This window comes from Zonotrichia leucophrys, chromosome 2, assembly GCF_028769735.1.
Source record: "Zonotrichia leucophrys gambelii isolate GWCS_2022_RI chromosome 2, RI_Zleu_2.0, whole genome shotgun sequence".
NCBI lineage: Eukaryota > Metazoa > Chordata > Aves > Passeriformes > Passerellidae > Zonotrichia > Zonotrichia leucophrys.
This window is the reverse complement of record NC_088171.1, coordinates 21,114,201-21,140,594: the sequence shown is the minus strand read 5'-3', so window position 1 is coordinate 21,140,594 and position 26,394 is coordinate 21,114,201. Positions and strand designations below refer to the sequence as shown.

Below are 26,394 nucleotides of genomic sequence, written 5' to 3'. Positions count from 1 at the left end.
GAAAACAAGATTTCATTATGCCATGAGGAAGTCTGCTTTTTGTGGGTTATACTATGTTCCTCTCAGTGATTGTCTGAAGATTTTCTTGAAAACTTTCAGTGAGGTTATAAATATAAAATAAAACCAATAAAAAATATGAAAGACAAAGACTAGCAAAGCCTTAGCAAATACCACAAGAAGAAATCTTGCAGGGAGTCTCTGCTGTCAGAAGATGATCAGAGCATGAGGAGAGCACACAGAGGTCATGCTAAGGAATCCTCCCTCTCTGGCCATCCAAGGGCCACTCTGGAGTCACACTCACACCCCCTGAGCTGGACCGAGGTCCTCCCCAGCTACATGCCCACACTCACACAGCCAGACAAGGTTTCCTCAACAGCTTGAACCCGGGTTTCCCCAGATTTTTTGGTTGCTAAAATAATTCAATCATGATGGTATAATAAGCTAACAGCTTGAGCTGAGTGCTTCCAAGGAAGGACCATGAACAGAGGAAACCCTGGGCTGTTTTACAGTCTAAATGCAGCAATGTCTGAGGTCCTTGGCCCCTGCTGAGACCTTGGGTGACAGTCACCTGGCTGGACCTCTGATACGTGTGTCCTTTGCTATGCAAAGGGTCAGCGCCAGTGCACAGCCCTTTCTTTGCCTTGGGTCCCACCAGCCAGAGCTCAATCTCGAGCTGGCACTGCAGATTGCAAACCAAAGCACCCAAGGCAGATGCATTCCTCAACAATCAGGCTGGAATAGTAAAGAAAATCTGTTTCCTTGCGTCTGTGTTCACTGAGAAGAAAATGGACTTTCTGTGCTGGAAAGTTTCTTTGTGAGGGTATCTTTGAAGAGTCTATTTCAAGCTGAAATATCAAGAAAATAGATTATGGAGGAAATTGATGGCATGAAGTCAGGACTAAGCATGGCTGCAGAAGTATTCAGGAACTGTTAAGATTACATGAAATAAACCCTTCTCTTTAATGTGTAAAGAGAAATTTAGCTTTAGCTTTCCTGCTAAAGCTGCCTTGACCTCTAAACTTTGCTAGAAGACAAATTTGGAGCCAACATTTAAAATGGTTACAGAGAGATATGGGAAAATACAGATGAATAAGTCATTAGTAAATTAGCTGGGTCTGAAATGAAGAACAAACAGTGGGAAAGATACATAAAATCACTTCTGGAGAGGGAGGTCATGCTTATAGATCTCTCAGAGCTCCACACAGTATGTGAAAGCATATGAATGAGGGAAATCTAGTTAGTGTGGTCTATCTCAATCACCAAAAGCCTTTCAGCTAATCTAATGTAACACAGAAAAGCTCTTAGATGAATAAAAATATTGATAAAAAAGGCACTGACTGGAAGGTGAATTTTTTTAATGAGGGCTATTTTTTAACTAGGGAAGTGTGTTCACCAACTGAACCCCATAATGACCTGTGCCAAAGCCCATGCTGTTCAATATATTTGCAGACTGTATGGAAAATGTGCAATAGTGAAGTGACAAGATTTGCTGATGAGAGTAAATTATTTCTGATAGCAAAGATGTGCCTGTGAGAAAACTCAGGATGGTATCAGAAGAGTAAGTGACTGAGCATGATCAGTAAAACAGTAGGTGAATTTGATGCAGGCAAAGGATGCTCTTAGGAACAAACACAAGTATTAAATTGCCATAAAATGATGGATCTATAGCTGAATTTCATTTCGGCTCATGGCACCACGGTAAACAGGTCCATTAAGACATCAGGTCTGTGCCCAACAGAAATTAAAAAAAAAAAAAAACAAACAAAAATCCCTAAATAAAATGTTAAAAATAGGAAATTAAGAAAAAACACAAATATGCCATTGAATAAGCCCATTTTGTGCATTTGACTGCATCTTGTGTGATGTAGGCAGCTCTGTCTCCCTTTGAGAGAACAATCTAAAATTACAGCAAACATCATGGCACATGTTTCTCCCTGAAGCTGCCTAGGTTTGCATCCCTGCCCTCTGTATGCACCTGTGGAGCTGCTGCCATCTATGTGAAAACCACTCATGACCAAGGTAATGTTATCTCATGTAAAACAGGCTTAACATAAAGAGAAATGAGATTCTCACTTGAAAACACAAGATTTCACTGTAAAAACTCTCACTCTACTTTCTACCCAAAGAATTAATTATGCAGGATATTCAAAATGCAAAGAAAAAAAGAAATGTAGAATTGTATATTGATCATGACCTCCTCAAACAGAAAATGCTTCTCTGCCTGTATGAAAACCACCTAAAACCTAAAATACAAGTTTTCTTTTCAAATGTTATTGCATGGCAAAAAGTGAATGGTTGCAGCTGAAAGATTTTGACAGAATTAAATAATTCACACTTTAGAAAATATCCAGCTTTTTTTTTTTTGTGGTCTTTTTCTTCCCCTAAAGGAAATAATCCAGGATGTGTAGCCATGAAAACAGGGACTGCAGCTGGATTATGGGATGTTCTTGACTGTGAGACAAAGCAAAAATATATTTGCAAACAATGGGCAAAGGGTGCAACAGTTCCACCTGTTCCAACTACTGCTCTGGTCCCCACATGCCCTGAAGGCTGGGTATCAAACAACTATAGAAGTTCCTGTTTTAAAGTAAGTGCCTGGATAGTTAAAGAATCAGCTTGGGTGGGGAAAAAATAAACAAGGGAAAAAAAGGACTGACATCTTAATTTTGCAATATCTGAGATTGGAATAGAGCAAAAAACAAAACCCCCAAAATTCTTCTAAGTAAAATATCCATGAAAGGGGAGAAACTAAGGAAGAAAGATAAGGTTGAAGAGAGGGAACAGAAGGGAAGGGAGGGGAGGAGGGCACAGGAAAGAAAATGAGGAAGTTTGTACTTCAGAGGTTGAAGGAACTGGAGCAGGAAATGGAAGAAGAGGAACATAAATATCAAGGCCCCAGAAAGACAAAAAGAAAAGGAAAAAGATAAGGTAAGGAGGAAAGAAGAAGGAGGAGAGGCACAGAAAGAAAAAGAGAAATGTACTAGAGGGAAAGGAACTAAGAAATGAAAAAGGAAATAAATATAAGCAGAAAGACAAAAAAAAAAGAAAAAGAAAAAGAAAAAGAATAGGAAGCAACTCTGTATTAAAATTATTAAAAGGAAAACGTCAGAATTCCATATTAAAGAGCAGAGGCGGCAAAGCTGGTTTGTCAGGGCTGCTCTTTATATCTGTTGTGCAAAGATGTGTTTGCCTGAGACATGGGGCAGTTCAGGGAACAAACAGAGAAACAGTGAAGTGTGGCATCCAGCAGCACAATGCCTAAGGCTGGAGCTTGCTAAAATCAGCACATTACCCCACCAAAAAAAGGATAAAAAGTCACGTGAAAGGTTAATTAAACCAGTGTTTATGAAGGACATTTACTGGAGAGTTTCTCATGCAAAGCTACAGAAAACTTGTGAAATACAGTCGGCTGTATCTGAGCAGGTATAAAAAAGGAGTTTGAACAAGAAATGAGTGTAATGTACAAACAGTGATTTGGGATCGTGCAAAGCTGAAATGTGCTACATATAAGGTGTTAATATTTTTATTGCTTTATTGAATTAATGAGTCCTTCTCCTTTTTTTTTTTTATTTCTTTCAAATTCATCTGGAATGCTACTTTTTTGAGCTCCTTTATCCCCAAATCATAATTTTAACTTTGGTCAAAATCTGTGCTTATTGTCTCTTAAATAAGTTAGACATCATTCTGCAAATGTAAAATGCGAGTTGTAAATTACCATGAGGTCATTATTTTGCTTGAATCTTCAGACTCCTCCCAGACCATTTTGCCTCTCAAACACAGCTACTCTTCTTTCCCTTCATATGGAAGCTGACTTGGGCTCTTAGTTCAGTTAAAACAAATTAAAGGGAGTTGGGGAGCAGTATTGCCTTTTCTCCTCTAGCAATTCCTTTTTTTTTTTACCACTATGCTGAGTAGGTAGGCAGCTGTAGTGTAAAAATTCTAGAAACCAGTGGGAAATGTTATTTCTCTTATGGACTTTTACTCGGCTCATATGAAATCTCATTTATGTTTAAACAAGACTATAATGATTTTATTATTGTAACATGTATATCATATGTTTTAAATTAATTTCTCCATAGTGTTTTTGCCGATCACATACTAGAAAGAAATCATGGTTTGAAGCGCGAGACTTTTGCAGACAAATAGGAGGGGATCTAGTCACCATTAACACTAAGGAGGAGATGCCATTCCTAATCCAAGCAATGAGGTTGGTATTTGATGTGTGTTTATCTTACCAGATTCAAAAACTTTTCATATGAACTATTATGGATGATCCTAGATGACTTCTAAAATGTATGGATTCCTCAAAAGCCAAAAGACCTGTGATATTTTGAAATTTATCTATTCAGTACTATTTTAAGCTTTTTGTGGAAAAAAAAAGAGTGATTTGTGTCCAGAAAAATCTTTAAAAATCTCCACCAGTATCAAGATTACTAGATTTCATTTATAAACATGAAATTAGTGGTATTTCCACAAGGATAGAAAATATGATCCATGTATCTACTTGAAGTAGGTGTTTATCAACCTTTCAGTGCTCAGTACTGAAATGACTTTTTGAATCTGTGAAGGTTTTCCCTGAGTGAATAGTACATTGGGCAATACATGATCAATACTTATAATAAGTATGACAACTAAGCTATTGACACTGAACCAGAGAAATGTTACACATTTCTATGAAGAACATGTGTATGCACTTCACCGAAGGTAATAGGGAAATTTGCAACTTCACTGCTTTTACAATGTGCTCTAGGAATTTCAACTACGTATTTCTGGGGTTTTCTGTGCTGATGTTTACTCACTGCTCTGTTCTGTACTTTCTTTTAGAGCTGCTCGCTGTCTGTTTAAAAAAGTTTGGCTTGGTATATTTTCCTTGAATCCAGATGAAGGATTTGCCTGGAGTGATGGCTCTCCAGTGAGTATCTTAATTTTTCATCGTATTTGTTTGCTTAAGATGCTTTGGGATTTGTATATGTACTTCTTGGCTTTTTGCTGTTATCCTCATTAAAGAAACCACCAATCTTAAAACATTCATGTAGCTGCTAATCTGCATTGTTATGACTAATATCACAGCTAAACATTTGAATACATGGAAGTTATCTGCATCTCAGCAGATTCTGTAGGTTTTCTGTGTAACACTCCAGTTTATTTTCTCTTCCAAGAAGATATTTATACCTAAAGTCAAAACATAAAAACATAAATGTCTAAAAAGTTAATGAAACAGTAAGCATGTTGCCCAGTGTACTCCTGAATCCCCTAGTAAGTGATGGCTCAAGGTCTTTTAGAACTGGAGCTCATATCTGCAATTTTAATTTATGTATTTCTGGGAATTTATTCAGTCATCTCTTGAGTCTATGCAAATATCAACAACTGTGAAAAAAATTCCTGCAGGATTCTACTCTTTATTACCCTCCATTTACTACTAGTCCCTGTTCTTTGGTTTTCTTTAACACAAGCAAGGACCTTTTGTCTTATCCTGTTTCTTTCCACAAAAGTTTAAGAAAGGGATGTTATCAAGAATTCTTGGCAATAAGAGGTGGGTTGTATCACATATGTCTCCCTTACCACTTGGATGTCAGTTTCTTCAGAGGTATATCCCTGAGATTTGTAGGACATGACTTCCCTCCCTAAAGTCACAGTCCCGTCCTCATTAGCCACAGGGAAGGGAAAAAGTAATGCTGAATTGATGCATGACATGGTCACTGCCACCAGAGAGATGCTGCATAATGTAATTTTGAACCAGGCCAGAAGTGGAGTGAAACACTCTCCCTGCATTTCCAGCTCTTTTTAGCTAAAACCAGGATCATTGAGACAAAAGCAATTAATTTCCATTTTCCAGTTGAAAGTACAGCTACCAAAAGAGATGAAAAGAGTAACAAAGTTGATTTCTTCTATAGGTTAGGTACACAAACTGGGATGGTAGTCCAAGGAACCACGGACGACTCCAGTTTTGTGGCTTATACAATGATGGGGGAAATTCTCTACCATGGTCTCTTTCGGTCTGTCAAGTACAGCATAACTGGGTTTGCCAGATAAAACAAGGTAGATTTCTTATTTTTTGGCAAGAAGATTAAAAAACTTTAATTATTAGTTGCTTTCTAAGTTAAGTTACTGGAGAAAGAGGCAAAATTTTGAAGAACTTCTTTTTCCAAACAGAGGTCAAGAGCATTAAGTAACATATTATGGGCTGAGGTTTTTCAATTATGACTGATAAGAATTAATTCAATGTTTCTTTACATAAAATAGGGTGTGTAAATAATCTATATGTTTGCAAGATTACAGATTTTTTTGATATTAAGTAGCTTTTGCTTTTATTTTTGTAATGTTGGCGTTAAGGAGTTGTAAGGGCTAGCATTGTATTCCTTACAATACTGGTTTTTATATTAACACAGGTGAAGCTTAAAATCAAGTATGATATCTTTGTCAGATTTCATGGTACTTCAGGTTCTCCTGTAGAATTATTCAGGATTCAACTGGTTTTGGAAAAGCAATGGTTCATAGCAGCGCTATTTCTTTTTGTATCCCAACCAGAAAAAACTCACAGTTATTTTATATATTTATATCATCTATATCTATACCTAGATATATATATGCACATTCATAAAGTCATATTTCCTTTTGCTTATAAATATTACTCAGAGAGTTTTCTTGATAGAGCTAAAATAAATCTAGTGGAGATTTTCTCCCTCTTGATGAAAATACCCCCAGGTGAATTATAGAATATCTACTTATGGATCAGTAAAGGAGCTGTATGCCACAGTTTAAAGTGTTTCAGATAAGTTGCTGTGACTTACAGGCTTGGAAGAACAATTTTCCCTTGCCTTGCTTTGTGCAGGAATGTGATTCAGCCAAAGCCGTGGCTTTGCTGAAGTAAAGCACTGCTTATGATACAAAGTTAAAGTAGATGACCTTGCCTTTTGAGCAATGTGAAGCTGAACTGTGTGGCTAAGCCTGCTTAGTAGTCAATGGCGATGGGGTGAAGAATTCTGCTTTGTTCCTCCCTCTTCTTGCAGTCAGCCATAAGCTACATCATAACACACTCTAAAGAGATGTATCATGCCTTCTATTTCTTCTTTTGCAGGAGTGTTATTAAAACCTGAACCAATTGACGCATATGGTAGGTCTTTGTATCTATTTTTTTTATTATAAATATTTTTTCCTAAAATTGTTATTCTAGAAAAAGCTTTTGCGTTCAACACATATTAAATTTAAGGGTACCTTATTTATCTTCCAGAATATAAAACCACTGCAGATGGATGGGTCATATATGAAGATAAGCTCTACTATATCAGCAAAGAACAGGTCTCCATGGAAAGAGCCCAAGAGTTTTGCAGGAAGAATTCTGCAGACCTAGCTGTTGTTAATAGTAACAGTGAGAGAAGGTTCCTGAAGAGAGCACTAAAAGAAAATGTAAGAATCATTATAAACAGACTGCCTAAAGTAAAAACACTTTTGACAAACTGCTTGTAAAACTATCTCAGAAGCAGCGGCATCAGCATTTTTGTTAATGAAATATTCCCAAAAACACCCTTTGATCCCATGGGATTTGGCCTCCCCTGCTCCACCCCAGCTGTGCTGATGCAGTTGACAGGAAGAGTGATGTGGGAAGGTACCAACCATCTTGAAAAGCAGCTGCCCTTCGAGGGAGAATAAAAAAGGAGTACCAGTTTCTGACTCAAAATCTGCTGCTTTTCTACTCCATCCTAAGGGTCTTCAGAGCTGCAGGTCTGGGCTCTGATGTCCCAGATGAAAACCTGACTTCTGTGCCTGAGCATATGAACGCATTGCAGCGGTTAACTGCAAGCAGGTTCTTTACTGCTGTGGACTTCAGTGGCTGCTCTGTGGGCCTAACCAATGGTGTATCAATTTCTGCTTGTTTTGCTTCAAAGATTTCTTTTTTAAATTGAAGTAGTGTCTTTCTGATTTAGGAGAGGTATGGGGGAGAGCAAATAGGATACTTCATTGGTCTGAGAGTGAGCCTTGATAAAAAGTTCAGGTAAGTTATGATCATTGGTGCAGCTTCTAACATGTAGAAACAAATGGAATATTTTATGAAGCTGGAGGGACTCAATATGTTCTCTTGAAAGTCTGAAGGCTGCTCCAGATACCGTGTACAAAGCAAAATGGAATAGTCCAAGAATATTCTAAAGTCCAGTAGTTTCCCCAAAAAGAAGTAGTAAAAGAACATTTTTTTCCTTGAGTAAGCACTTAGCCAAAGAAAATCTTGGCGGCTCTACTCTCCATACACACTTTCTCAAGTTTCTTCCAGAGATTTGTCCCATAAATTGGAGTGATATTTTGCTATACTGAATTTTATACCTATGAACATGCACACATACACTTAAATCATGCCCTATATCGTAGGGTTTGGCTTTCTTGTGCTTTTTATCTATATATCAGAGGGGTTCTCCAGAGTTAGGAAGACACAGGCCATGACTACAAAAGGCAATCTCTGCAAACTCCTATTCCAGGAGAAAAGTCAGCAGAATTTACAGTACAGAAACAGTAACAAGTATTCTGAAAATACCAATGCACAAATCAAGTCAAAACTAAGCTAAGAGATGGCAAAAAGCATGATACACTGCTTACCTTCCAACCTGCTAGTTAGGATGTACCTCCGAGGTGAAATAAAGTCCTTCTGAGGTTGATCTGGAAAAGGTTAGAGGAGATTTGACTTTAACCTTTCTATTTTAATGCCACTGTTGAATGTAAGTCACTTACCTTGAGAAAGGCAGAAGAGGAGTGGGGAGAGAAGTTGATAGTGACTGAGTTGGTAAATGGATTTAACCTCCTGATTTAGGAGTCAAATTAGGGACATAGAGAATTCCATGGATCCGGTGATAATCTCCTTTATTTAGAGCAATTGTATCATCAGCAGCAAGACATAGATGATGCAGCCGAAATTTTTCCCACTTCAGGCTTATTGATCTAAATTCTGAAATAATGATTAAAATGTGGTGAAAAACTCCTCTTCCTCCAACAGAAATATATTAAAGTAAAAAGCAGGTAAACATTGAGGAAAAAGTTGCAACTTTGGTACTTTAGAAAGGATGGTTTTAAAGTTGACAGAATGTCCTTTAGTTTACAGAAAAATAGACCAGTCCCCCCTACTCCCCCATAGAGCAGAGTGAATCCAGAGAAAAGTATTTTCCTTCTTGTTTTCACCTATAAAAGCACCACCAAATGCTCAGATTGAAAAGCATAGTATTACCTAGGAATAAAATAGTATAATAACTATTAAGACAAAAATAACTATTAAGATAAAATTTTAATATCCTTCCCTGTAGTATGTATTATGAATAACTGATTTTGATTTCTCTTATTAAATGTTGTCAAAACAATTGTGGCCATAACAGAAAATATGTTTTCTAATTTGCAACCAGAAATATTTTACAGAAATGTCTTCAAATTAGAATAATCAAGCAAAGAAAGGGCAATCTCTAATAGCCCTTCCCATTGTAGTCAGTTTCCATAAATCCTCATAGACATTCTTACTCATGAGGTGTTCATTAAGACTACTATATCACAAATGAATATATTAATTAATAACTTCTTGTCTATCTTTTCTTTAAGCTGGGTGGATGGAACTCCAGTAACCTATGTGGCCTGGGCTCCTAATGAACCCAACTTTGCAAATAATGAGGAAAATTGTGTGGTTATGCTGTCAGAGCATGGTAAGTGACAATACAAAACTATTAGATTTTATTTGTCTCTGCTGGGATTATAACTAGTGCTGTCAAACATCTGCTGTCAACTGTCACCAATCTTTAGTAGCTGTTTTCTGCAATTTCTTTCCAGTGATAAACCAACATAATGCAGTGACTCTTCCAGTCATGAGACCACCAGCCATGGAAGAGTCTATGCCCCTAGAATGGGGAGATTTCAGTACCACGAGTCATTTAAAGCAGAGATTTCCTTCTGGGCTTTTTCCTTTTTACAGGGCTTTTCACTACTTCTTTCAGTAAAAATTTGAATAGTCTATCTTCTCTTCTATGAACTTAAGAAAACATTTACAGCAGCTACAGGAAATTGGACTTGAATGTACAAGTCAACGAGGAAAGAAATACATCTAATATCCTAAGATATGTTTACAAGTACACCAGAATGGAAATTTCTTGCAAATCCCAGAGCTCCACTTCCTCTTGGGTCTATTTCTGTAACTTTAATGAGGCTAGTGGGAATTTAGTACATATGTATTGATCTCTAAACTTATGTTTTACAAATAATCAATGAAGTATGTTTGAACATCTATTGTGCCATTAGATTGATCTGGTATGTCTTCTCTCATCAATTTCTGAACCTTTTTTTTTTAATTTGCTTACTGGTGTATTTCCCCCGTTGCTTGCAATGTGATGATGCCAGAGCTCACAAAAACCCCCATGAAAGGTATAGACACATTGGAGAGGGCCCTGAGCAAGGAGCAGATGAGTCAAGGAGCTCAAATTAACTACAAGGGGCTACAGTACTGTTACAATTAGAGCTTACTTGAAGGTGCCAGGTTGGTTTGCCTTCAGATCAAGCTGTAGCCTGAAATAAAAAATAGAGAAAAATCTCTTTATTAAAAAAATGATAAATTATTATTACTAAATATTAAATACTATTAGATGTTGAATTTTTTCTTTTTATTTCCCAGGCCTGTGGAATGACATTAACTGTGGTTCTGTCAATAAATTTGTATGTGAAAAACATAACAGTTCTATTAATTCAACATTTCCTTCTCCATTGGCTCCTGGAGGATGTCCAGAAAGTTGGATATTTTTTAACAACAAGGTATGTCAACAAACTTCTTCAGTAAATTGTGTAAAGCAGTAGAACTGAAGAGAAAATACTGAAAACCTCACATTTTTTATGAATATAAAGTAAATCTGGAGAGTAATTGCTTAGTCAAAATGTGCAGACTGGATGGCTGGGCTTTTTTTGAGGTGACTTAGACATCTAACTTTGCAGAGAAATACAAAGTAAAAGTAGGTGTATGCTGAGTACATTTCAGAAAGCATAGTTTGTGCAGGCTTAAAATACACTGTTACTGTGTATTACTGTTAAGAAAACCTCTCCTCCTCTGTTCATGTATGTTATTTTGTTTATAAATGCAAGTTTGTAATAGTCAGTCTTGTAAAAAAGGTGGAAAGGTTTAGAAAGAATATATTTGAGCAACCCCTACTGCCTGTAGGGGTTCACAAAGCTTTGAATTCAGAAAGATGATGCCTCCTACAATTGTTTTGAGGACAGTTTTGCATTCAGTCACAGTCTGGAAGTACTCATCGCTGTAAGACAAGAGTTAGTACCAATCTGAGTTGAAGCTCCATCTACCAAAGGCTATTTTGTCTACTTTATGTACACTGTGCTGTTATTGCATCCTCAGAATTCCAGGTCAATGTGCCAAAGGATATTTCACACCCTTTGGCAGGATGAGCTGTTGTAACCACAGTCATCAGAAGGGGGACAAAGCACAGCAGAGATAATTCCCTGCAGCTGTGTCACCCAAAGCCACATTTTCTTGGTTTCAAATGATGCCTCCTATTACTGCAGAAGAAGGCAGATGAAAATGTGAAAAGTGATTGTGTACTTGACCTCATTACAATCAGTTCATTTGATACCAGGCTCCCAGATTACACCTTGTACAATGAGGAGGGATAAGAGTATGCCTGGGCCTGCCTATCCAGACTTTCTACCCTTGAGCTCTGTCACTCATTCTAGCCCTGATTTCTTTTTCTGCAGAAAAGTACATCTTAGACCTAATTGATAACATTCACATATAATAGTTCCAGTCTTTGCTAGTTTGAGAAAAGTGCTTGATTTTTTTCCAGTGTTTCAAAATATTCGCTTCCAATATAACAAGAAATCTCACGTGGCATGCTGCACAAGGTGTTTGCTTCAATTTGGGAGGAAACCTGGCTACTATACCAAATGAACAAGTGCAAGGTATGTATATGGGCTCTATTGAAAGAAAAAATCTCTATCTCTCACTAAAGAAACTGCTACACTCTCCAATATAAAATATGGGATTACCTGATGAAAATTGCTTATTAGCCAGGTCACTCCATGGTTTATTTTAACTTCAAACTCCAAGGCAATAGCTAAAATTTTTTACATATAAGGAATAAAGTTTGTTTCTAGGTCTTTCAGCTGCTTTGTTTTCATTAAACTTCCAGTGTGTTCTGAGGGTGGTTCCACAGGTCTCTCATACTGACAGAAATCTGTATTTCCTGTTTCTCTCACTGGCAACAGGACTTTCTGAAACCCTATGTGTGTATACACAGTGGGGAAGGGATGCTTATCTAAACATTTAATTAATGGCAGATGGGCTGTGTAGGGGAAAATATTGTCCTTTTATTACATCCCCCCCTTTGGGCTTTTGCACATTTCCCCTCTTTTAGGCAAGTCATGATGAGCTTTCCTTAATGAGAAATCTTTGCTTCTCTCCAGCTTTCCTCTTCTATCATTTGAAGCATGCCACAACTAATGTTTGGATTGGAATGAATGATATAAACAGAGAGTCCACATTTCTTTGGGCAGATGGAAGCACTGTTTCCTACACCAACTGGGTTAATGGTGCACCAGAAAAGCAGCAAAGCTACTTTGACTATTATGAGTTTGAAACAGTGGCAGATGATGCTCTGGAGGTACAGGAAATTTAAGTAACTTCTATACCTTGGGCAGGCAGTTGATTTTCCTAAAAGAAAATTTACAGCAGTAATAATAGGATGCTGAAACAAGTCCTTTTTAAGCACAATGGGGTTTAGTAAATCATCTGATAATGATTCCAAATACACTCAAATGTTTGGAAAAGGTTCTGTAGAAGAGGATTTTTTAGCCTTCCATTTGAACTATTGCCATAAAAACAGCTCAGTAAAAGAAGCTTGGAGAAAGTTATATCAGTTCCTCCCCAAACTGCATTAACGCAAACACTAAAGCTGCAACACCAAACAAAGGAAAGGTATGAGAAACCAAAATTAAGATTTTTGATGCTACAATAATTTGGCTGTGTGTATGTCCAACTTCTGGCTAATGTTCTCCCACACTACTTTACTCATTTCTGATGGTACAAATTGATATCTTCAGTGAAATTACTCTTTCACTGCAGAAACTCAGGCTCTTTTCCAAAGGTGGTAATTTCTGAGGAAATGATTGGCAGTTATTCACCCAAGATTTTTAACATCTGCCATCAGTCAACTTTAGCTGATGACTAAAACTTATTTAAATCAGCATAAAGGAGAAACTTGGATGACATGCCAAAAGACTGCCATGGCCAATCTTGAAATCAGAGGAGTCATGAAGGAAATACTGGAGCAAGTAAACATAAGAAAGCAAAGAGAAAATATTTTGTTGCATCTGATAATGGTGACTTGATAATGACTATAAAAAGCCAGCAAAGAGCATCTGCTTTCTGCAAAAGAGTCTGCTTCAATTAGACTAGTGTAGACTAGCGCTTTTAACAGTAATTCTTATATTGTTTTTCTCATTGATAAAAGTATTTTGAAACAGATCTCCATAACTGTAAATCAGAACAGAGAAGATTTATTATAGGTACCTTAATCTCTTATGCAGTCATTATGGGGTTCTTAATAAAACTGGTACAATGGGTTTTAATTGACTTCTTTCAGACCTTGGCACCAGTGGAAGCCTGGTTCAAATTTAAGGGGTCACTACTAAATACCAGGTCAAGCTGCTTGGCAGAAACCTAGGAAATTTGAACTAATTTATGCAGGTGTTCAGTGAGCTCCTCTCCCCTCTGCCATCAGGGCTGCACTAGCAGCAGAGGAGCTGCAGCTCACCCACTCCCCACTTCCTCTTGTAATGGCTGTGCCTCTTCCCCTCCCCTTCAGACAGATTGTGTCTTCATCATGAAGTCAGATGGGAGGTGGAGAGATGATAGCTGTGACAACGAAAGAGGCTATGTGTGCCAGATGAATTCACGTGAGTTCTGTTCCACCCAGTCTCCTAAAGAGGAAGAATACCTTGGTTAGATAAGATGAATCTGTAACCTGATGTGATTCCTTCCACCTTTGAGTCTCCTTCTGAATCTCAGGCTTTCAGACCTCCATCAGTGTTAGGGCAGTGCTATGTTTAAAGTACAAATTGTTTCACAGAAATTGCTGGAGAGGAACCACTATCTTAATCTTGAGTTTTGTGCCTAATCATGAGTAATACTAGAGGATAATAAATGAAAATGGCTTTTTTTTTTCTCAGTGAAGTGTAAGAGGTTTAGGCATCCTAAATGCAGTAGAAATCATATTCTTGCAGTAATCTTTCCATTCTCTTGGATGAATCTGAGCAGAGCATTTAATCCTCTCTCACAATTTGTACTGAATGCTATATGATGTCAATCAAAATGTACAGCTTCTTGGATGTGTCTTTGTTGTCTTTATTTGTACACCAAAATGAGTAATGAATGTTGACTTTACTCATGTAGAATTTTAATTATACAAATCACAGCTGTCCGAGCATATAATGAGAGTAGAGAAGGCAAAGCACTGATAACAAAAAAATTGCGCCTCAGCTTTATTAAAGTAAAAATTATTCCCTGATCCATCATTTCAGCCTGTTCACTCTCAGCACAGCTAACATGCTTGTAAGAAGACCCTCTCCCCACACAGCAAATATAGTTTTATGGAGGTATTTTTAATTTTCTTGATCCCAGTTCCAGCTCTTCTGAATACATTTACAATCACAAGGGTGGAAATGTACACTGCCTGACTCAAACATGCAGGCAACATTCTGGCAACCCTTACAGATAGGCCAAGAAGTTGGAGTGAACAGCAAGTGGTGATCAATTAAAAACAGGTCTCAAAGTCTTAGGCTAGGTCTAGAGATTACAACAGTTAATGCCTTAAATGCCTTGTCCTAAGTTCTATCCACCAGCGATGAGAAATAAATGTATACTCAGATATTTAGATTTAGTTAAATAACTTAAAGCACAAAATCTGAAATATGCAGTCTAGGAGTCTTAGACTGGACCAGTCAAGTCTACAGAAAGTATACTCTACTTCAGGGCATCCAGGGTTTCACTCATCTTATTACATTAACAAATTTGCTCCATGTCTTAAAAGTTATGTTTGGCATTTTTGGGGTTTGGGGGGGGGGGTGTGTTATTTGGTTTGTTTGTTTTTGTTTTGGTTTTTGATGTTGTTTTGTTCATGAGCTTAAAAAAGATTTTGACTTATTGACTAGGACCTTTTAACCAATTTTTCATAGCTTGCATGCTGCAGAAGAGCAATATGTTGTAAATTCATTCATTCAGATTTTCTTCCATAGTTCCCTCACAGCCTGAATTACCAACAACAAATCCAGCCTCTGGCTTTACTCGTTATGGTGACAGTAGCTATTCAATCATTTCATCTGAAATGCAATGGGAAGAGGCCAGAAGAAATTGCCAAGACAAATCTGCGGATCTTGCCAGCATTTCAGATGCCTACATCCACTCATTCTTGTGGATCCAGATGCTGAAATATGGAAAACCTGTATGGATTGGTCTTAACAGCAATATGGCAAGTGCTGGATAGATGGGAGGTGCGGGTGCTCAGGGAATTTTCCTGCTCTAACAGTCCTCTGGACAACCAGTATTGAACAGCGGAGCAATTGTATTCTGAATGGCTTCACTGTGTAAATGCACAGAAATATAGGGGTACTGTTAGAATAAGTAAAGTATTTTCATCACCAAACAGAGTGAAGAATCACAGAAAATGTTAGCAAGAAGGAAAAGATGAAAGCAGAAAGTTCTAGAAACAGTAACAGAAGTCAGGCTGCAGACTGAGAGTCAGAAAGTGCAGCTGTCATGAAGTGACTGTCGGCCACCCTGAAAGTCAAAAGCCCTGCTATACAGGAGGATACTTAGAGCTATTAATATATTAATAGAAGTTACTGTGAGTATTAGGGAGATATTTTAAGATTTAAGCTGACTGTTTAGTGTTTAATGTCAAGTAATCTTTATGCACAAATAGCTCTGAATTTTAATTTAAATAAAGCAGAGCAGAGAGGACAAATTTTTTGTAATTGCTTCTCTTGATGTAGGATTTACTAAATGACCTAAGATGGCCTTATCTGACTTTCTTACCCTATTGTAGAAGTTTGTTACTCCAGAAAAACCCTCCCAAAAGCAATGCAGTGTTGAACACTTTTCATATGTAGTTCTTGTGTAACTCAAACTGCCTGGGGACTTTGCTTAGAACAGTGAATGGGGTTTTAAAAAATGGCCCTTTTTTTCAAAAAAAAATCAAATAGACATATGATTATATTTACACTATATTTATGTGGCAGAACTTTTTATGTAAAAAAAAAAAAAAACCAACAACAACTATTACCAGAATTCCTTTGTTTTCAGACTGGTGGCTATTACAAATGGACCAATAACTGGAAAACTAGGTACACAAAATGGGCAGCTGGGGAACCAAAGGAAAACAATGCTTGTGTTTACCTTGATCTTGATGGTACTTGGAAAACAGCATCTTGCAATGAAAGCTACTTTTCAGTTTGCATGATATCAGATGGTAAGCAAAGGCATGTAACAATTTTAAAGACACATTCCTAATTCCATAAGACTTTGCTCTGGTTTGGGCTACCCCTGCAGAGGACTATGCTTCAGGGTAGCACCCACCTCCCAGCAGAATGTGGATGTTTGCTCTTGGATGATGACTGAATTTAGGCACAGGAAAGGTTCTTGTGCAAATCCATATGGCTGCACTGTTATCATGGTAAAGCTGTTTCCATAACAGAAGCTCTGTCTTCAAGGTATATCTTGCTCTTTACAAGCCATGACCATAAATTACACAAGTCTGTGTAGTATGTGCTGGGTTTGTGCACTGACTGTATGAACTTCAGCTGGGGAAGGTCACACACGAGTGCCCCTGAGCCAAAACACAGCCAAGAGCTTCACTTCCATTCACTATTGCTAGAGCTAAAACTGTAAGAGCCTTGACAATGTGAATGCTACTTTAACTCTTTGCAGATATATGCAGAGGCATGTTTGCATCCAGATTTTGTATAATTGTGCTGTTTTCCCTCCTTTATATTTTAAGGCTGCATACATTTGGCAGTGCAAGATTCATCAAAATGAATTGGAGTTGCACCATGATCAGAAACAGAGTCTGATTTGGCAGAGGCATGCTCCACTGATGGCTTTTTTTAATCTATAAAGTGACAACATTAAGAGACCAAGCAGCCACACAACATGGGACTATGGCATTAATGATTCATTAGCCTACAACAGCTTCTGTGTTGTGAAAATGCAAATTTGAGATTTGTATCATCCCCCAGGGTTTTCTTTCCTCACAGTACTGCCAAGGCAGTTAGTTAGATGTTGCAGGATGCAATTTGATTCCTTGTCCTGAGAAATGTGATTTGAGAAATAAGATGTTTAACACTTTTGACTACTTGGCTCTCCCTGTTGTCTGGGTTGAGGGAATGTGGGAATAGTCATGAGTTGATGTCAAGACAAATAAAGCTGGGTGAGAGAAATCCTACACTATTTACACCCATGTCATTGAATCAGAGATGACTCACAATGCACTACCAATTTAATTCCATATGTCTTCTTTAGAGATAGCTCCTACTGACCCTGCTGCTGAGCTGCCTGGGGACTGTCCTGAAGGAGATGAACTCCAAACTTGGATCCCTTTCCATGATCACTGCTACTACCTTGAAGCATCAGCTGGGAGAACCTGGGGGCTGGCCTCCCTTGAGTGTGCTCGCTTAGGTGAGAGCCTTCATTATCAACTAAAAAGATTTGTACCAATGTTTTTACAAAACTATCATAAAAATATAAAGATATTGATTTAAAAAAAAAAAAAAGTTAAGATTTTTTTCTACCTACTAAGCTATTCTGAGTCTGGCACAATGAAAATAAGCTGACGTGAGTCACTTTGTGCAGCCTTCTGTCCTCTTGGGTCTACAGCTTCCCTGTGTGTGAGCTCCCCATTATGTCCTGGCTTGTGGGATCCCATCCTGGGGCAGCAGTGGCGGCCACAGCCTCTAGCTACCATTGCCTTCTGCAAGAAGCAGTGGAGACACCAACAGAGCAGCATTAGTACAGGAGCTATTGTTTGTACAGACTAAAAAGAGGAGGTCACTACAGTGGTTACTCATGTAGGTTATCGTTATTTGCTTATTAATGCCTTTCAGGAGCTACTTTGGTTTCAGTAGAAAACACGGATGAATCTCACTTTCTGACTCGTAAAATTCAACCACTTGGAAATAAAGTAGGAGGCTTTTGGATAGGACTTTACCAGAATGTGGAAGGTATGTCTAAATTTCAATTTTTTAATGGAAAAATGCATTGCTAATATGTGAAAATTGAGGATTTCAGTATTTTACAAAAAAACCCCAACAACATGGGCTTCTGCTGAAGAGTGGCTTAACTATAGTTATTAAAAGTAAATTGCAGAGCTAAGGAGTTAAGATATTAATGAAATAGATAAGTTTTATGTTTTTTTTACTCTGTGAGTTGCTCTGTAGGTCAGTGGTTGTGGCTAGATAATACTGTCCTGGACTTTGTTGACTGGGAGGAGAAAGACTTGGATGTGGAGCATAAGTGTGTGGAAATAACTGCACCATCTGGCTACTGGGACAAAAGTGATTGCTCTGCTGAAAAAGGATTTATCTGCAAAAAACCCAAAGGTAAGTCCTCAGTGTGTCAGCCCTTAGTGATAAAGCCAGCTTTAAGATTCTATTTTTCAGATGAAAAGTTGAAAAAAAATTTATTTCAATGTTAAAGACATCTCAAGACATGGTAGGTGGTGAAAAAATAACTGAAAATTTGGGGTTAGCATTTACTCATTTTCCAAGTAGTCTTTAATTAGAAAAAGATGCAGAACTGTAACCAAGAAATAGTCATCTCCCATGCACTGTTAATTTCTGTGCTTAAATCAGCACATGCCCATGGCAGTAAGTCAATTAATCCTTATTAAAGACTTACTAAAAACATCCAAATTACACCCCATCCTACATAGTACTAAAATAATAAGGAATCTCTAAAGTTCATCCATTGAATCATACAGAGCTCCCATATGTACTATTTCCTGCCCTAATAGGGATTACTGTTGCTTTGTATCTATTTATTTTGCATTCTGCTTTGCTTTCACTTTACATTTTGCCTTTATAATTCTCCTCTGGGTATCAAGGGTGTTTGCAAACTAATGTAGAAGAGGCAAGAGGAGAAATATTTTCATGATAATTTAAAACTCTTTAATTCTATGTGTATAATTCTTCAGTTCTGAGTGCCAAACTGGGTTTTTTTGCAGTTCTTCAACAGCAACAAAACAATGTTTTAAAGGTCTTTCATTTTTCTCTGTCTTACACAGAGCTGAATAGGAAGATTACTCATGTGATTCAGTAGGCGTTTTCTTGAGAAGATGTTTAGAAAAACATCTTCCAAAAATCAAAAATTTTGTAGCAGCTAGATGTGCAGATCTTCCCAAAATATGCCATGTAAAACTAATCTCCAGAGTGTGTATTATGTTCTTAGTACATTAATATTTCAGGAAAAATGTGAAAAGATGTTTTGAATGAACATAAAAGAAATCAGTATTTGAAAGTTTGTAATATAAAAACAATACAGAGTTTCAAAAGTGAATTAAGTAATGTTAAGTAGGAAGGTGAAAGCTTAGCAATGTATTTTTGCCTCAATTTGTTGCCTTTTATAGCAGACATATATGTTACTAATGCAATGGTAGTAATTAAGGGGGGTTTGTTCCTGTACTATTTTTGCAAACAGTCAAACACACAGATTCTAATAAAGTGTCATGTGATTTCTCTCTGAAATTCATTGAAGTTGAGCCGAATGGGAGTCCTAGAAAGCAAAAAGGTAAGACCTTTCATAAGAAAACTAAGAAAAATCTAAATAGAGGATGAACTTAAAATTAGTAAAACTACTTAAAACCGCTGTGTTTTAGAGAAAAAGCCCTACAGAGGGTTGCACAGTTATCAGTCACTCAGGGTGACCCCACGGTGCCTTTCAGATGCTCAGGAGCACTCACCTGCTCTTGGCCAGTGGGACTGCTCAGGGCTAACCCTGAGCTGGCAAGCTCAACAGTGACCACACTTGAGAAGAACATTGAGAGCAGCTACAGAGTGCTTTAATAGGCTGTTAGAAACTATGTAGATGTATAGGAAAGTTTCTTACAAAGATATTATCGTAAATCATGTAACAGAAATATTGTAAAATTAATTTCCAATAATTAGCATCCCACACCCATCTAAGGCATACATTTTCATACATTCTTATGAGCATCTATTGCATGCATTGTACATCACTGTACCCCAGATGCACTAAAACCACATTAGCTTTAGGAACAGAGATCTGACTACTGATCAGCAGCAATTCAGGGCTCAGATTTACAGCCTTCAAGTTCAGGCCAGAGAGGGCATCTCCTTCACGCTCTTCATGTTGTATGTGAAAATAAAAACTACTATGGTTTCTCACAGTTATGTGGATTCATTTCAGGCAAGGAAAAGAATGAAGAGACTCGCCCACCTGTTCATGCCTCTGTTTGGCCACTCATTTTCTTCACTGTTATAACTGTTTTTGGAGCTGGCATGGCAGCCTGTTTCTACAAAAGAAAGAGACAAAACCAGCTCTCAACAGATTCTGGCAATGAAACATTATTAAGATGATGTCTTGGTGACAGAAGAATTGGTGAGAATGGGTACTGCGGCATGGTACTTGGAGCAGCAAGTTACTGCTGAAATTAAAGAATGTATCTGTTAAAAGTCTGCAGTGAGATAATAAGTGAGATCTAGTGTAACCTTACATTAAACATTACACAAATTAAATAATTTTCCTCTTTTAGCATTAGCTGTTTTTTTTTTTATCATGCATATTTTACAAAGTCAGAATTAGAGTTTGATGTTACAATTTTGTAATGGTCAAGATGTTCTCAAGTGCCTTAGCAAGGATGGTCATGCAAAAAATCTTGTCAAAAACAATTACATGTACTGAAAAAGGACTATGAAAGTCAACTAGTAAGATTGAATGCCCAATAAAGTGTGAATGCCATTTAGAACTGCATTGCTGTGATATTGTGGACACTAAAAAATCTCAAAAATTAGAACCTGTCTAACTCTTTTGCAAACTTAAACACATTTAACCCCACAAACTTCGTGGCATCAGACCAGTACTTTTACTGTTCTTTATGGGTAAATCCTATTACACTTATAAAATTGCTTCACATTATTTTCTTAGAAAACTTTGGGATAGAAAACCTTGTCATGTTCAATTTCTGCTATGGAAAACACAGTTAATGTCAGCAAAGAATATTAGGACCAGGTATAAGTTATAATCATTTTCAATTCAATGATGTGATTTTTAACTGTATTATGTTCCTTTACATGAATTAAAATATTCTTACCCTGACATTTTTTTGCTTCTTTTTGTTAATGCTTTGAAATAAATAAATAAATTTTCTATTAGTATAATTTTCAGCTTCAACATTCTCTGTGAATCAAGTGAGGAGGAAGGGGAAGGGGTGTGCTCCTGTCAGCACAATAACTCTTTTGTCAGTAACAAGAAGGGCTTCTCTCCTCACCACTTTGAATTCAGCTTGAATAAGCACCAACTTCCCATTTTTAAATGCAAGAAAAAGGAACTGAAAACTAAGGAATGCAGCAGATGGTTCTCTACTAGAAATCTGTAAGAGACTAAATTTTAGGTGTCAGAAAAACAATAGAAAGCACTACAAGATAGCTTTTAAGTGAGTTGTAAATGCAAACTAAATGCTTTATGAGAAAGTGTGCTTAGCAGGTATCCCGAGGAAACAACCTGCCTTCCCCAGGCCGCACAGAGTCTATTGAGCAAGCTGGAAACCTGGGAAAAAGAAAAAAAAGAACCAGAAAAAAAACCCCAACCAACTAATTAAATTCCTTTCCTAAGCACTGAAATCCAGTTTTCTTGGTGTAAATATAAGCAAGAGTGTAGGGCACTGCTGAGAACAGGTTATTGCACAATGTGTTATGCATCACGCAAGATACTGGCCCCAAAAAATTTGCAGCTGGCATGAGGCTGTTGGCCATGCCAAAGAGGGAGCTCTGAAGTACTCAATTCCTCTTTCAGCCTACCCCAGTGTCTGCATTAATCTTTCCCCACCTCTGTAACCCTGAAGGAATCCTCACAAACATTCGTTTATACCAGAGGGAGAAGAAAGCCCAGTTTGAACTAGACCCAGGCTGGCACTTAGTGAGCAAAATGAGAGAACTGGGCAGGAATTATTTCCTCCAAGTATTTTCCCTTGGGATTTCCTTTGTCAGAGCAATTTAATTTCGTTATTTTAGATGTATCTGAAATATGGTTTCACTCAGGAAAGTCAGCTTTTGTTTGTACCTCACCACATTGGTGCCTGTGGCACCATTCAGCTCTACAACTTAGAGCTACCCTTGTAAGATTTGCTCATGCTAAACCCTCCCTTCATGTGACCTGCAAATAGAATAGCTATTATTAAACAATTCATTCAATTCCTAACTTTGCTGAAATCCAGACACTTTTTTTCAGAAAATGTTTTTCTCTCTTACCACTTTCTACAGCCAAGTCAACAAGTTTGTCTGGTTCTTGCAATAATTTTCCCCAACAATCTTTTAAAAAAAAAAGTAATGATAGTTGCTTCTCCTGTGACATCTACTGTTCATCTCACTGCTGGCTATTTCACTTCTTGATTTTTTCAGTTTTGTTATCACAGCTTTTAATTTTACCCCTGTAAATAAGCAGAAGGAATAGCAGGACTTGTGAACATTTGCAGCAGGGCTTTGCAGCATATTTGTACAAAAACTGCCATGCCAATACAAGTCTTCAGATGAGCACTTTGCACTCAGGTTAAAGGCATTTAGCTTGTATTTGGCTTTGTTTTGAAACAGCCTCATTAGGAATTTCTCAGATAGATAAACATATCCTTTTACTTGGTAAAGTTTTAAAGTATTCCAGGCAAAAATTTCCTTTCTGTTACATGCAATAGACTACTGGGTTGAACATAATTTTTTCAGGTCTTTGACAAGCAATTATGAACAACCCAGCCCCAAACTGGGATCAAATAAACCAACATAATGATGCTAATTTTGCCTCAAAGTGAGCAAGAGCTCATAATGCACCAAAACCTGCAGTTTCTGCAAACTTTGCTCTCTTTCTTCTACATATACATAGTGCTGTGACATACTGCAATGTATTGAACCACTCGGATTTTGTCTGTTTGTTTCTGAGATGTAAGGGTTAAAACAGAGGGCTTTAATCGATGATATTTCACTGCTGGTTTCTTGTCCCCAGTTCTCAAGTTGCTTTTCCAGGTCTGTCCTGTGTAGCACTCCAAAAACTAACTTGAATTAATGTTAGCAATGTCAGAAGATGACAAATGTCTTCACTTCTAGTTACAAGGATGGAGACTTCAGTTTTGGAAAGGACTTGCTCTTAAAAGAGAGCAGTGTTTGCAGTGTGCCCTCCAGTTATTTCAAAATACCATGTGACAGGACATTTCCTTATTTAGAGTACAGAGCTTTATCCATCAACGCATTGACACAGAGCAGGACCCATCACTATCTGCAGAGAGAAGGATTTTTATATATTGCCAATCCTCTAATCCAACTTTTGGCAGAAGAATGGGAAGCAAGTTACATTTACAATGAGTTTCTCCAGGTTTCTAGTTTTCCTTTCCCTCATGCAATGTTCACTACAGTCATCAGGTAAGTTTCCTGTTAGTTTTGTATTAAACTAGATATGAAATGGTTTACCTTAGGCAGCTTTACAGATTTAATGCATAGATTGATTATTTTGTATTTTTTATCAGATTGATACATGATCTAACAAGTATGTTGGGTACTCTGGCAGTTCTTAATTCACAGAATAAAAGGGTGGGATGTGTAGGGATGATGGAAAAATTGAGGTAATAAGAGAAGGATCTTCAAACTGGAATTTCTTTCAGTGGAAATATTAAATCAGACGGCATTGTGTGGGAGGGAAATGAAAGATGAGGAAGCATGGACCACTTTCCCTTTACCTTCCTCATCACACCCACGGTGCAGTGATAGATGGAGGGATTTATACATTTACACGATAGCTGTGTGAGTTTCTTTTTCTGCCCCATGACATGAGGTATGAGAAGGAAGAACTGGCTCCTCCCCTCCAGCCTCACCAAATTAGAACAGCTCTACTCTCAAGATGTTTATCAGTCATTGGGTATAGTTATAGAGAGAAATGGTAAAGCAATAATGTGGAGTGAGTGAAGGAACGAGTTTGCATGAATGTGAGACTGAGAGTCTATATCAGAAATGTCACCATAAGAGAACATTCCCATTATACTGTAATAGTTTAAAAATATGAAACACTGCTAACCTTAAAGCAGATGAGTTTAGGATGAATCTGAAAGACTTCTCCAAGTGGAGAAATGCGCAACTGAAACCTAAAATTTTCACTGTAAATATGCTCATGACAATCTGGTCTGTATTTTCTCTGGTCAGCCACCCTTTTTCTTTTAAAAGTTAAGGAATAGGTGGGGTGAAAAAGTGGTTATGGCTAGAGTAATATAGCAAATAAAGCAAACTTACTGAGCTGTGCAAAAAACAAAAATGCAGTGGACTTATTGTTGGTTCTATTCTTGCAGTTTTTCTCTCTTCAGGAGCTACAAGGTGTCACCAACTTTTCATCATAGAATTTGACTTGCTTACAGTGTATACATATCAAACGCTAACCACAGCATTTAAACTTCTCATTTTACTAAAACATTTTATTTATAATCTGTAGCCACACTAGGGAGGAAATTATAATAAAAAGAAATTTTAAAAGATTGCATAACTTCTCAATTTAGATAGACAAATATATAATAGACAGATCCATTACTAAAAAAGTAGACATATGATTTTATTATTATTTTCATGTCCTTTAACACTTTTATTCCCTCCTAGTTACTTTTACATTGCAAGGAAATGCCAATGGACAGCCTTGTGTATTCCCTTTCAAATACAAAGACAAGCAGTACAATGAGTGCACAGATGCTGGCAGGTCAGATGGGCTGCTCTGGTGTGCAACAACTGCAGATTTTGATGCTGATAAACTCTATGGATTTTGCCCACTGAAAAGTAAGTCTTGCATTTTATTCATTAACTTGTCATGAAATGTTGTTGAGCAGACCATCTCTTGAGCTACCAGGTTTTTATGAGCCACCAGCTGCACACCTGAATGACCTTGTTAGAGTAGCCCAAATGAAAATCCCCTGACAGGACACTAGTCCCAATGGCCAAGAGCTCTGTCTGAAGGGAATGGAGAGCAAGAGGTGCCATCGAAGAGTGGTTCAGCCCAGAAAGGCTCTGACTCAGATGTTGTAGTGACGGTTTCCCTCAGAGAACCAGAGGGGTGAAGAGGTTCTTCTGTGGGACTTAAGTGCATGGCATGAACAGCAGGAATTTAGTCATCTATATTATTATTTAGACATTCACCTTCCTTTCAAAAATTCCTATTTCTCTTCCTCCCTCAGGCATTCCCTATAGGTCAATTCTCACTTAAACTCACTTCTCTTTAATTTTCTACCTTATTCTAGTTTCCTATTGACAGCCTACACAAAAATGCTGCTGTGAGAATTATCTTCCTCTCCCAAATTTGTCATGTCTTGCACTGAAATTATGTTTGGATCCTTCCAGTTCAGGACACAAATATTGGTCTCACCAATGCCCTTCCCAATAACACAGCAGCTTCACCAGGTTTGGTGAGTTGCTCTGCAAAGTCAGCAGCTGAGCTGTAAATTGGTGTTACATGGAATTCTTCTGTTGTTTCTCAAGCTGTCAAAGGCCACTTTCTGTCATTTTTGGGAAAATTGCTTCTCTTTATGGTGAGCTAAGAGGGAGTTCCTACCCATTCCTACCCTGGAGGCATGAAGAGCCTCCAGGGTCATAGTTCGCCTACATACTTGCTTTTCTCCTCTGACTTTACCCTGGAATCTCTTTATTTCATTTAATGGATATGTCTGGTTTACCTAGAATTGCATTTGCAGTATGAGAAAGTTCAAAAGCAAATATTGGGGGAAAAAATTCATTCCTTTCTAAAAAATATAAACATTTAAAATATTTTTTTTATTTTAAAATACACATTATTCTAATTTGATGCCTAGTCTAATATATTTTTTTTCCTGATGCTTAGCATACATCTTTAAAGATTTTGCATTATTACACACTTTATTTTCTTTTAATTGGTATATGTGAGTCCACTAGAACAGTGCTCTCTGTCACTTCTTCCAGACGACACAGAACAATTTTGGACAGAAGATGTTTCAACGGGCATTCGCTATCAGATAAACTCAGAATCAGCTCTAACATGGCACCAAGCAAGGAAAAGCTGTCAGCAGCAAAATGCAGAACTCCTAAGCATTACAGAGGCTCAGGAGCAAGCATATGTAGGAGGTAAAAGGACAGAGAACACGACCTTGAAGTATTGGGGTG

The 26,394-nt window shown here is 37.6% G+C and overlaps 2 protein-coding genes across 2 annotated transcripts in view; both read left to right on the top strand.

The window, feature by feature from the left end:
- Positions 1-21,360, top strand: part of LOC135443684 (macrophage mannose receptor 1-like) — a 32,293-nt gene extending 10,933 nt beyond the window's left edge. Inside the window, exons 12-30 of the mRNA XM_064704188.1 lie at positions 2,388-2,587; positions 4,080-4,207; positions 4,825-4,912; positions 5,895-6,039; positions 7,079-7,114; positions 7,232-7,407; positions 7,926-7,993; positions 9,571-9,671; positions 10,631-10,767; positions 11,805-11,919; positions 12,424-12,620; positions 13,824-13,914; positions 15,253-15,485; positions 16,319-16,484; positions 17,534-17,689; positions 18,115-18,231; positions 18,448-18,609; positions 19,763-19,795; positions 20,435-21,360. Of these exons, the coding sequence (XP_064560258.1) occupies positions 2,388-2,587; positions 4,080-4,207; positions 4,825-4,912; positions 5,895-6,039; positions 7,079-7,114; positions 7,232-7,407; positions 7,926-7,993; positions 9,571-9,671; positions 10,631-10,767; positions 11,805-11,919; positions 12,424-12,620; positions 13,824-13,914; positions 15,253-15,485; positions 16,319-16,484; positions 17,534-17,689; positions 18,115-18,231; positions 18,448-18,609; positions 19,763-19,795; positions 20,435-20,604 (2,519 nt within the window). The 3' untranslated portion in view covers positions 20,605-21,360. The remainder of the gene's footprint in view (positions 1-2,387; positions 2,588-4,079; positions 4,208-4,824; positions 4,913-5,894; positions 6,040-7,078; positions 7,115-7,231; positions 7,408-7,925; positions 7,994-9,570; positions 9,672-10,630; positions 10,768-11,804; positions 11,920-12,423; positions 12,621-13,823; positions 13,915-15,252; positions 15,486-16,318; positions 16,485-17,533; positions 17,690-18,114; positions 18,232-18,447; positions 18,610-19,762; positions 19,796-20,434) is intronic.
- Positions 21,361-23,456: 2,096 nt separating this feature from the next.
- LOC135443685 (macrophage mannose receptor 1-like) overlaps positions 23,457-26,394 on the top strand; it is a 32,671-nt gene continuing 29,733 nt past the window's right edge. Inside the window, exons 1-3 of the mRNA XM_064704189.1 lie at positions 23,457-23,649; positions 24,868-25,041; positions 26,194-26,355. Coding sequence (XP_064560259.1) covers positions 23,589-23,649; positions 24,868-25,041; positions 26,194-26,355 — 397 coding nt within the window. The 5' untranslated portion in view covers positions 23,457-23,588. The remainder of the gene's footprint in view (positions 23,650-24,867; positions 25,042-26,193; positions 26,356-26,394) is intronic.